The sequence below is a fragment of the Cannabis sativa genome, chromosome 3 (assembly GCF_029168945.1).
Source record: "Cannabis sativa cultivar Pink pepper isolate KNU-18-1 chromosome 3, ASM2916894v1, whole genome shotgun sequence".
Lineage (NCBI taxonomy): Eukaryota > Viridiplantae > Streptophyta > Magnoliopsida > Rosales > Cannabaceae > Cannabis > Cannabis sativa.
In genome coordinates this window covers 50,159,664-50,171,294 of record NC_083603.1, presented here as the reverse complement: position 1 = coordinate 50,171,294, position 11,631 = coordinate 50,159,664, and the positions used below count along the sequence as shown (strand labels likewise).

Below are 11,631 nucleotides of genomic sequence, written 5' to 3'. Positions count from 1 at the left end.
AAGCAAGAGCTTAATTGTGAAGAAAAAAGATTGTAGGTCTTATTTATTAATTGATAGATTTTATTAAGTCTAATCTATATATATAAAAGAGAAGTATAAAGCGGTGACGTGATGCTCTAAAATCATCTCAAATGCTTCGATATAAAAAAAAATCCTACTCCTTAACTAATATATATATATCTAAACTATTATTTATTTTTTCTTCTCACCTTTTTTATTTTCTCTCAAAAAGAATTCCTATTCCTTAACTAATATATGACTCTAAAATACTATTTCTTTTCTCTGCTCACTTTTTCTATTTTCTCTCTTCGTTATTATCATCTAGAATAACTTTCTCTCATACTCACAAATAATTATATAATTAACAGGTATATGTTGAATAATCTCACAATCAATTATCATATTTACAGTAATTTCTCTCTCCCACCAAGTCCTGGCATAGTCTATCACAAGAAAAGCATTCGATAAATAATTGAATAAATTGTACGTCACTTATCTTAGTTTTATATAACGTAAGAGTTTTTAATTTTTGTCATTTTTAATTTAAAATTGTATCAATATATAATCTTAGATTTTATATAATTTTATAGTTTTATTTTTAACTAAATTGTATCTTCCCTTCTAAATTCTATGAATTTTTTTTTCGGAAAAGAATATACTTCTTTAATTTGAATTATTTATTTTTTTTATAAACATTTTATTTTAATTCTATGATTTTAGATGAAAATTTTTGTCAAAACCCTCATCAGAAAAGACCATCACTTTAGAGGTCGAAAGCTTAGCCATTATTGAGACTATATATATATTAGTAATTTTATCTCAGTAATTTCACATTAGTTTTTAATTGTTATTTTTTTTCCCGGACTCTACTTTTTGTTTGGTATTTTTACTTCATCTATTTTACAAATGGTTTGCTTGCATGTGTTATAAATGTACATTTCATTGTCTGTACTATAATTTTTTTTAATTACTTTGCCTTAGTAATATCATTTATTTATCATAGAAAATATATGATATGATAACCATATAAAATCTGATTTTTGCACCAAAATTTTTAATTGAAGGAATATAATAGAAATTTTTACATGAAAAATCCTTTTTACACACTTTATTACAAAATTACCCTCACACGCCTATTACTACATTTCTACTTACAAAGTTATTTTTATTACACATTTACCACTTACTCATCATACCATGCATACACGTGTGCTCTCCCCATGCATCATCAATCAAATCATACTCTCTTCCCTCTCTTTTTTCTTTTTGTTTTCATTTCATTTTCGATTCTTCATTTCTGTTCTCTAAGTTCATTTTGAATTCAAGTAACCTCCATTAACCACCCATAATTTATCACGTTTTTCCCTCTTATTTTTGGTTCATCCACGAATTTTCAACTTCCTCTTAGCCCACGATTTAGCAACTGTTTTTCCCTCTCTGTTTCAGTTTTTTTCAATCTTATTTATAGGATGGCAATCACTCGTTCATCTTCATCCCCTTCTCCAGTTCTCAAACAGAAATAAAAAATGGGCAAGAAATCTTTGGCCAACAAATCCAAGGGTAAACGCCCAATCATTGATGATTTTAATTCTGATTTTGAAGCTCCAATGCCGAAGCGTGTGAGACCCCATTCTTCGAAGAAAACGAAGCTGAACTTGGAGGAGCACACGCTTCCAGAAATTTCTGGGAAAAAATTTCAAAAATCTATTACACATGCTGAAGATCGGACTGAGGTTGGTTTTTAGTTTTATTTTCGTTTCCCCCTTTCTTCCATTTATGCTTTACCCAGATTTTGGCGTTTTCATGTTCATTATGCTTTGTGTAATTTTAGGGTTTCATTTGCGCATTTTGTTTCATGTTTTTAAATTTTTTAGTTATTTATTGTTGCTTTTGATCATTTCATTTGATTGATGCAGGTGTTGTTCTTTAATTTGGTTTTGTTTTCTTTATTTTCAGTGTTTTTTTGTGCTTACAGGTTATGTGTTTTGTTTTCGTTTTTGGTGTTTTCAATCAGTCGTCTGTAGTTTCTTTTCGAGTTTTTAATAGTTTATTCTTGGTATGTTTTGATGTGTTTTCGATTTTCATTAGGTTTAGTTGTTTGTTTGTTATATTTTAGATTTCAAAACGATTTTCAAATCTTTGCTCTATATTTTTCTATAGTTGTATATGTTTTTTAGTTTGTTTGTTGTTTTAATATAGTTTTATTGTTCTTTTTATACTGCATTTTCCAATTTCTTTTAGGGTTAGTTGTTTACTGTTTTTTTTATGTTTCCAAACGATTTCAGGTCTTTACTGTTATTTTCTGTGTAGTTGTTTGTCATTGATAGTTTGTTTTTAGTTTGTTTGTAGTTGTATTACAGTTTTCATACTGTTTTATTCAGGATTTATAATTTATCTTGGCCCTTTTCGTTATGTTGCGGGTTTGGAATTTGTAAATTTAGTCCTTCGATTTTTACGGATCTAAGTGTGTATGCACCAGTGTTTATTCTGTGATAGATAATATTAAAAACACTTTATCTGTTAATTTGCTTTCTTTGTTTCGTCAGACTCAGTTTGGGCATTTTCTGGATATGCCTGAGTTTGTTTTTCATCCACAAGTCGTACATAGTTTATTACTAAGGGAAGTTTCTGACCTAATCCTAAGGAGTTTTGGGCTAAGGTTCCGGCCGTTGCATACGGTTTAGTGCGAAGAATTTTACCTGATTTCTGGTTTAGATTGTTTCGGTGATTGCAAAAGTTGTTGTTTTCACAGGAAACAAATCAATTGGTAGAAACATGTTTCCGTGGTGTAAAAACTATTGACAACAAAGCCATCGAGGATGCTTTTTTGGGTAGTCGGTGGGGTTTGGATGAGTCTATTGGTTTGAAAATGGCTGTTTTGTATTTCATTCAGTGTTTTCTTCTTAGCAATACTCCTGACAAAGAAGTGTCTAGGTTTGTTCTAGATGTAGTTGATAGCGGTCGGTGGGATGAGTATTGTTGGGGTAGGGAATCATTTGAATTGACAATTGACTCATTCAAAGGTAGGATTGAGCATGGGATCATTATGAAAAATAGAAAGGCGAGAGAAGGGAGGCCAATATGATGGGTGGTATAGGGCATTGGGATGTCCTTGGGTTTTCACTTTGTTTGGTTTTATGAATGCCGTCCCGCAATGGTGAACTCTTTACGTAAGAGAGTTTCATCTTCTATTCCCGGGATTCGAACGGAGCAACACCATCGTCACCAAAAATCCAACCCTTCGAGACTTGAAGGGCAAGATTTTTGATTTACCTTTGGAGAAGGTACTTTACAGTTTCTTTACTGTTTTTTTCTGTTTCTTTTCGGTTTTATTTATGTTGTTGTTTTTTGGTTTTTCCAATTGTTTTAATTTTTTTTCATATTATGTTTGATTATCTTTGTTCGGTTGAAGATAAAAAACATGCGTCCTGCGATGAAGAGAGGCGGCGGCTTCAACTTGACGGTCTATTTATCGATCAATCTATTGATGAACGTGGTGTAGCGAAGCAATCCTTCGAGGGTGGGTCATCTTCAAAGAAGTCGATTCGGCGGATATTGATTGGATGAAATCTAAGTGGAGATGCTCATTTCGAATCAATCTTCATTGGCCGAGGACTTCATTTCATTGAGGTGTTTTGTTGATTTTAATTTCAAATCCGTAATGACTGTAATTAAGGATATCCAAGAGAAAGTTAATGCCATTCATCGTCGTCCTTCTGACGAGGTATTTATTCTTATTTTATTGTTTAGGTTTTTTTATATTTTTTTTGTATAGTTTCTTTACTGTTTTATTTAAGTTTCATTTATGTTGGTTGTTACAGGGAAAGTCATCGGATGAATTAGTAACTCAAGATTCTGATGATGATGCTGATGATGATGATGATGATGATGATGATGCCGAGGATGATGAGAAGCAATTGCCTGATCCAGAAAATATTGATTCCGACTTCGACGATGGTGGTGAGTTGGTTAAAGTTGGTGGGGATGCTGATGATGCTGACAAGGCATTACCGCCGTTCCTTCGCCGATGTGAATCCTTCTGAGGATGTTGGAGGGAGTGATAAAAATGTTAAGGATGTTGAGAAGCCGAAGGGCGATGAGTCTCGATTGAAGGGGGACGATTTCTTTGATGGGTTGAGCCAGCTTGTAATAGATGATGATCAAGTTGTGTTGGCTGGCTTGGAGGCTGTTGCTAAAATCAATGTAAGTTTACTTTTAATTGTTTTCAAAAAAACTAGGTTTCTTTTTGGTTGCTCATTAGTTTCTAGTATGTTTTGCAACTGTTTTAATGCATTCTTTATTTTTTAGGTCCCCGCACCCAATCCGTATGTTGTTGGTGAAAAGTCGGATGCCCTTCATGCCGATGAAGAAACCGAGGATACCGTCTCTCGATACACCTCTCGTTGGATAAGAGGAAGCGTGCTCCGCCTTGAAATCTCCATTTGTTGATTTCGGGTCCGCGATGTCGGGAGCACTCCAATGGAGCTTATGTCCTCGTGGTTCTCAATCATTTGGGGATGATAGGGATTTCAAAATGGTGACTTATGTGAAGGGCCTTTATGCTCTTAATGATGCTTTTGCTGATCCCGTATCTACCGAGATTGAGGCAAAATTTGACTCTTGGATTGGTGAAGGATTGCTTAAACATCCTAGGTCACTGTTTTTATTAAATCTGTTTTTGTATTATTTTTTTTTTCAGTTTTATTCCTGTTTTAATGCTATTTTTTTGCTGTTTTTTTGTTGTTGTAGGCATTATAATTGTTATGAAGACGGCGCAAAGAAATTTACCCCGGGTTTTAGGCTAGGTGTTGATTATGTTGAGGATAAAACTTGGTTTTACCATTTGGCCACATGCGACATGTTTATGAACGACTCGGTAAAGTTTCCAATTTATATTGTACTTATGGTAGTTTGTTTTTAGTTGCTTTATAAATGTTTTTTAGTTTTGATACTACATTTCAGTTTTTTTACAGTTGTTAAACCTTTTCATTTGTGTTTCTGTGTTGTTTTTTTTTTCTCAGCATATGAACACCATATTCTATTACCTTCGGAAAAAAGGTAAGTATTCTTCCGCTGTGACGTTGAATTTCGCAACTACTGATTGTCTTTTTGATGATTCCATCCAAGCATTGTACCACAAATTTAACAAGGCCAAGTCAATGAAGACTAAGATGTCACACATTCACGCTGCCCACCCAATTGCGCATTACATCCGAGGTATGCACATTCCCTGTTCCAAGCCTTGGTATGAAGCCGATCACGTGCTTTTCATCATCAATTTAAGAAGGGAAAGTCATTGGGTTTTTGGGCGTCTTGACGTGAACGAAGGGACGTTGTTTCTGTACAATTCTTTGAGAACCGCGAAGATGAATGCCGCGGTAGGAATGCGATGAAGGCTTATTCCGTGTTGTTGCCTTTGTTTTTCGATTTACTTGGGTTACGGAAAAATAGAGCACAAGCTCCTCGCCTCGGTTTCGACCTACAGCTCCATTCAGAATCGTGGAGCTTAGTGGTCTTGCGTCTCAGCAGAAGAAGTGAGTGTTTCTTTTAAGTTTCTTTTATGTTGTTTTTTAGTTTCTAAACTGTTTATTTTTTCTCTATGTTCTTTAACAGTGATTGTGGAGCATATGTTGCTGCCTTTGCTGAATTCTTTATACACGGAAAGGATGTCCCTGCAGACTTTGACATCGAAGTTTATCGAACCCGACTTGCTTCACTTTTCTACTCGTACGGTCAAAGGAAAATTGACGAAAGTATTGACAGCGAGGATGAGAAGCAAACCAAGTCTTCTAAGGCATCTAAATTGAAGAAATAGGATCTTTTAATTTGGTGGCTCTATTCTGTTATTTGTTGAATCTATTTACTTGACAAGTTTTAGTGTTGTTGTTTCAATGTAGGTATTATATTTGATTTTTATACTATGTAGCTGGTTTAAAACTTTTAGGATATTTGACATTCACTCCTTATAATATCTTTATTGTATAGGTTTGTATTTCCCAAAGTTGTTTGTTTTTTTTAATTGTTTAAGTTCTTATATACGGTCGCACAACTATAGAGAAACTATTAAACAACTAAATACAAACTATGTTTTCATTTTTCCTAAATAGTGCTATGAATGTATATTTATTCTTCGTATTCCATTAATCCTTTTCCCTTATTCAAGTTATATTTTATCAATTATTGACTGACTGCCTTTAAAACTGTGAAGAAGAAGTCATTCCGCCACTTAATATTTTACAAAGGGTCGCAACTGTAACAAAACGATTTTGAAACTATTAAAAAACTGTTTCAAATTTCATAAAAATGAAATCCCATGTATTTAGAACATCACAGATCAACCTATTTGAATTTGCACACAAAATTAAACATTTCAAATATTTCATATGTATCTATTTTATTGCTTGATTGTTGCATGTCTTTCGATTGTGTCCGTGTTGTCCACATTTGCCGCACCTGTTATGTTTTTTTGTATCCCATTCAGATAAAAACCTTCGTTTCCTTGGTCTTCCAGATCTTATTTTTTGGTTTGGTGGCAGAACAATGATATCGTTTATGTTTTGTGGCACATCCCAAGTTGTGTGATTGTGTACCGGATATGTTGAGCCGATGTATGTTTCAAGCCATGTTCGCGTGGTGTAATAACCCGAACAGTAGTTGTAAACATTCAAGTTCATCTCTTTTATAACAGCAAGCGCATGAGCACACGGTAACTCATCAAGTTGGAATCTGTTGCAACTGCATGTTTTCTCCTTCAGGTTGATGACCCATGATCTGGTTAGTTCAATGACTTCGAACATGGTCTCGTTTATTGGTTTTACCTGCGTATTAAGTGTAAAACTATTAATATGTATAACAACGAAAAACAAACTATAAATAAACTATAATGCAACTAAAATATTAAACATGTCATTACATTTTCTGTCAATGATTCCACAAAGTTGTCGACTAATTTCTTTTCTGCTGTAGGTGTTAAAAATGTTGTTGTTTTATGTGCTTTTTTCCTGTTTGTGTATGTCCATTGTTGAACCAATGCTCTCAATGACTCCATCAGTGTTGTGATTGGTAGCTCTCTAGTCGCCAAGTTTGTCCGCATTTAGAGATTCGGCAATGTTTGAAGTCATAGTTGAATACCCGTTGTTTTTGCAAAGTGGTATCTTGACCATTTGTGGTATCCAACTTGTTGTAAATATGGTCTTACACGGATGTCCAAGCCGTCCAACTCGCTCATATGGTATTCAAATTTCCTCTCTCGTGTATGCTGCGGCTTGCGGCGAAGAATGGTTTATCCGGCTTTTGCTTGCATTCTTCTTGAAGGTTGCTTTTAGGTTGCTTAACGGTAGTATACACAATAGCAATGTGTGATTTACGGAAATACTTGACAAGCTGCCTTACTTATGCTCTCATGTCTATCTGAGATCAAGCACTGTTCCTCTCTAATCCCATATGTTTCTCTCACTTTTGTGAAAAACCATTGCCATGAGTTGTTGTTTTCTGAATCCACAACAGAAAAAGCTAGTGGAAAAATGTGCCCATTTGCATCCTGTGTACAAGCGAGAGAGCGAGTGTACCTCCATATGTTGATTTAAGGAAAGTTCCGTCAACAACTATTATAGGTTTGCATTTCTTCCATCCTTTTATTGATGCATCCAAAGGCGACAAACAAGTACTTGAAGCTGTTGTCATCCTCTGTTTCCATGTGCACTATTGTTCCGGGATTAGTTTTTTGCAACATGTGCAAAAAGCAGGCAAAGAACTCCGTATGATTCGTTGGCTTTTCCTCGTAATTCTTCTTGCGCGTGCTCTTTGCTTCTCCATGCTTTCATGTAGTTCATTCTGACCCCATACTTGTGTTTCATTTCTCTCTGATGTCTTGTGGCGTTTGAGTTGTTTTTATGTTGGTGAACCGTGGCTTGATGTAGTTTCCAATCAATTTCGTTGTAGCTTGTCTCTTGTCGGCAAATGCGATGTTTAGATCACAAGTGTGTATCACCTACGTCGTACTTTCGAATGATGAATGACTTTGTTGGCCCGTTTCTGGATGCTGTTAGTGCCCACTTGCATTTTGGATCCAAACAACAAATCTTGTATGTTCTTGCACATGATTTTTTAACTCTGAATTGGAAGTTGTTCCTAATTGCACGTAAACCAAGCACACTCTGCAGTTGTTTCTTTGTCTTTGTATATTTGTGCTTCTTCTATTTACGGATGATGCGGATCCGTGATTAGTAGTTCGTCATAATCTGTGATTTACGGTTCCTTTTTTCTGTTGTTTTCCAGTTGCTCAACCATTTCCTCTGCCACAAGTTTTGCATAGTCCATGAAGTCAAAACTTTCTTCCCCAAATTCCAGTACTCTTGCTTCAATTATATGTTGTTGATTTGTTGAGTCTTCTGTTGTTGCTGCATTGTATTCGATTGGTTGGAAGGCGCTTCTATGTGTAATTAATGAATTGTCATTTCCAAAGAATGTTGCATCGATGGTTGTTGTTGGGTTGTTGATGACATTCACACACATTGGGTATGTTGTGAAGTCGGGGTCTTTCAGTTTGAGTTGTATGTAGAAATGCAGGCTTTGATCATCCTTTATCCTCAATGGTTGGTATCCTTCCTTCACTTGATATTTCAGTTGCAAAACAGTGTTTTCTTGGTTGCATTCCAGGGCATCTTTGAGTTTCTGTTGCAAATCTTCATAGTTACAATTGGCAGAAATGTAGTGTCCACTGGCTTCATAATTTTCATAATTCATTCGATCATCGAATTTTCCATTGTAGAAGACTAGGAATGGAATGTCTTTCCTTTCCTGTGTTTTTGCAATGGTTATTAGTCCGAGGCAACGAATTTTAAAACTGGTTTTATTATGTTATGAAATAGAGTACAAACTTACTTCTATCTCTGTTCCTTTGTTCAAGCATTGTATTTCCTGTCCTGATTCCTGATTTTGCCATTTTTTGGTTGTTAATAAACTACAAAGAAACGAGAATAAAACTATTAAGAAACTTCATTTAAATTTTGGGAAACTAACCATTTCTCAAACTGTTCTGTCCTCTATCTTTTCCACAATAAATTCCTGCAAAAAACGTAATGAAACTATTATTAAATGATTATGCAACTGTAAACCAACTGAAAAACCACAATTATATTCCCAAAATTACATAGTTCTTACTCATTGTCATTTTTCATCATGTTTATTCGAATCAGATCGATTTACAACTATTATAAAACTAATTTGCTACCATTAACATACATCTTACCTTGTATATATGCTAGCTCTTGGTACTTGTCATATAACACTTCTTCATGATTTCTAAACCTTTTTCAAACGATAATGCAACTGTAAGCCAACGCAAAAAAAATTAAAAAAAGTTATTAGTATCCCTTGGTTCCTTAATCAGAATCAGTTCTTGTTCATTGGTTTTACCATATGAATTGCCTGTTGCACACCATTGAATCAACCAGAATGCAACTAAAAATGTTGTGTATCATTGTTGAAAAAAAAATTCAGTTCATACCTTTTTTTTGGATTTGAGGGGGAGCTCCAGATCTGTTCAATACAGATTTACATTGCTTCAATCTGAATTTTCGACGATCGTTTGAGTGATATTGCACTATAAAAACCGAAATCAAATGTTGAATTTCAGTTTCTCCACGGTTGTCCTGCTATTTTTTTAAAAAAATTTATGTTTAGATCGTTGGATTTGATCGTTTCCTATTGAAATTCGACGGGATTTACAGCTGTTTTACGTTCGATCTGGTTTCATTATGGTTGCGTGGCCGACTGCATCGATGGAGCTTCATTCATTCTCTCCGTTTGTGACGTGCGGCTGAAGGTAAGGGCAAGTGGTATTTTTGTAATATTTTCCTTTTGGGCTGTACAAATGTTCATTGGGCCGGCCCACAGTATTGTTGTAATATTTTTCCCTTTTTAGAATATTCCTGTTTTTTTCCCGAGTTTATGACTACAACTAATTTATAATGATTTAAAATTTAAACTGAAAATATATATTCTACTGTTATTATAGAATTTTATTATTGTTTTATATACACTTTATAATGTTATTAACTAAATATTATTTTTATAATTATAAGATTGATCAAATATTTGGTATAGAAAAATAGAACTTACTAAAATTATTTTTCTAATTTTTTTAATTATTTTTTCTAAATTTTTATTATTAATATATAAAACAAAACATTAAAAAAATTTACATTAAAAAAAAAAGCATTAATATACACGTATGGTTTTTTTTTTTTTTTAAATCTATTTTTTGTCTTACATATAACTAATTAAAGTTATGAATATGAATACAAAGCTTCACACCCAACAAAAAAATTCTACCATATTTTTTTTTTTTTAAAAAAAAAAACTATATACATGTGATCAAATATTTATGTTAATTAACCCAATATCAACAAAAAAATATCTTAAATTTAAACAATATAACCATGAATATATATAATATTTATATTAAATAACCAATTAATTAATAAAAATATCTTAAACCTAAACAATATAACCATATTACCTTATTTTTTAATATAAAATAATAATTTTAAAATATAATTTTTACTCTCAATCTCACTTTTGAGATTTCAAAATTAACTAAAATGAAGAGACATGTACCTCCCTTGAAGATTGAATATTCATTCATTATTTTTTTTTTTAAAAAAAATCAATTATTTTAAGTTATATATTATGATTTAAATAAAAAATATAATAAATCAAATCAGAATTTAAATTTAAATTACATATATTTTTACAATATAGAGTGAAAAATATAAATAAAATCTTCCTTTTTTTAAAAAAAATAATTTATAATAAATACACAAAATATGAGATACGATCCATAAAAAATATTATAATATGTAAATATTTTAAGCTAAAAAATTAATCGAGAAAATAGACTAAAAAGATTAAAACAATGTGTGATAACTTCTTTTTTTAAATGTGACACTTTAAAATCTTTCAAAATCATTGTATTTTTGTATTTTTTTATTATCAATATTTTCAAAAAAATATTTAATATCAAATAAAATATCAATATTAATAATATTAACAAATTAAGTAAATATAAATAAATTTATTTATTTATTTTAAATTAATATATAATTTTATTGTTCAATTAATATTCACACATATAATTTAAAATTTATATAAATAGCCATGCGAAGCGCGACCTGTTTACTAGTTAATAAATATGTTAAATGACAATATTATTTAATAATTAATTTTAGTTATTAAATAATTAGTTTTGGCATTTAAATGGTTAAAATTGGAAAAATGGTATTTTTAGAAAAATAAGGAAAATTGTGATAAAATGGAAAATTCCAAGTGGGGCCCAATAATTCCTATGGGCGGCCACTAAGGAAAGGTTTTCCCACTTAATATTTTTATTATTTTAATGCCTAATAAATTCTAACCTAAACCTAGGTGGTTACCTATAAACAGATAGTGATGGCTCACACTTAAAGATTGATGATGGATGAAATTTCACTTTCAGAAAAATTTTCTCGAGCCTTCTTTCTATTAGGCTGAAACCACTTCTCTCTTCCTTCTTCTTCATAATTTCAAACCTTGAGTGATAGAGTGAGTGCCCACACATATCAAGTGGTATCTCAATCATAGTATGTAAGA

General features: G+C 32.4%; 2 protein-coding genes across 2 annotated transcripts; one reads left to right on the top strand and one right to left on the bottom strand.

The window, feature by feature from the left end:
• The first annotated feature begins 4,462 nt into the window (after window positions 1-4,462).
• LOC133036145 (uncharacterized) lies at window positions 4,463-5,393 on the top strand. Its single transcript, XM_061112640.1, has 3 exons — window positions 4,463-4,653; window positions 4,750-4,876; window positions 5,022-5,393. Exons 1-3 carry the CDS (start codon window positions 4,463-4,465, stop codon window positions 5,391-5,393), a joined length of 690 nt encoding a protein of 229 aa, XP_060968623.1.
• Window positions 5,394-8,247: 2,854 nt separating this feature from the next.
• Window positions 8,248-9,068, bottom strand: LOC133036144 (uncharacterized). Its single transcript, XM_061112639.1, has 3 exons — window positions 9,022-9,068; window positions 8,884-8,931; window positions 8,248-8,799 (listed from the first exon to the last, which is right to left on the bottom strand). Exons 1-3 carry the CDS (start codon window positions 9,022-9,024, stop codon window positions 8,248-8,250), a joined length of 603 nt encoding a protein of 200 aa, XP_060968622.1. The 5' UTR covers window positions 9,025-9,068.
• Window positions 9,069-11,631: the final 2,563 nt, after the last annotated feature.

Bases quoted from the DNA above. Each gene is read 5' to 3' on its own strand.
- LOC133036145 (XM_061112640.1), top strand. From the start codon at position 4,463: ATGTCGGGAGCACTCCAATGGAGCTTATGTCCTCGTGGTTCTCAATCA. The intron at 4,654-4,749 runs GTCACTGTTTTT...TTGTTGTTGTAG, and splicing joins GGATTGCTTAAACATCCTAG to GCATTATAATTGTTATGAAG. The intron at 4,877-5,021 runs GTAAAGTTTCCA...TTTTTTTCTCAG, and splicing joins ACATGTTTATGAACGACTCG to CATATGAACACCATATTCTA.
- LOC133036144 (XM_061112639.1), bottom strand. The intron at 8,800-8,883 runs GTAAGTTTGTAC...GCAAAAACACAG, and splicing joins ACAAAGGAACAGAGATAGAA to GAAAGGAAAGACATTCCATT.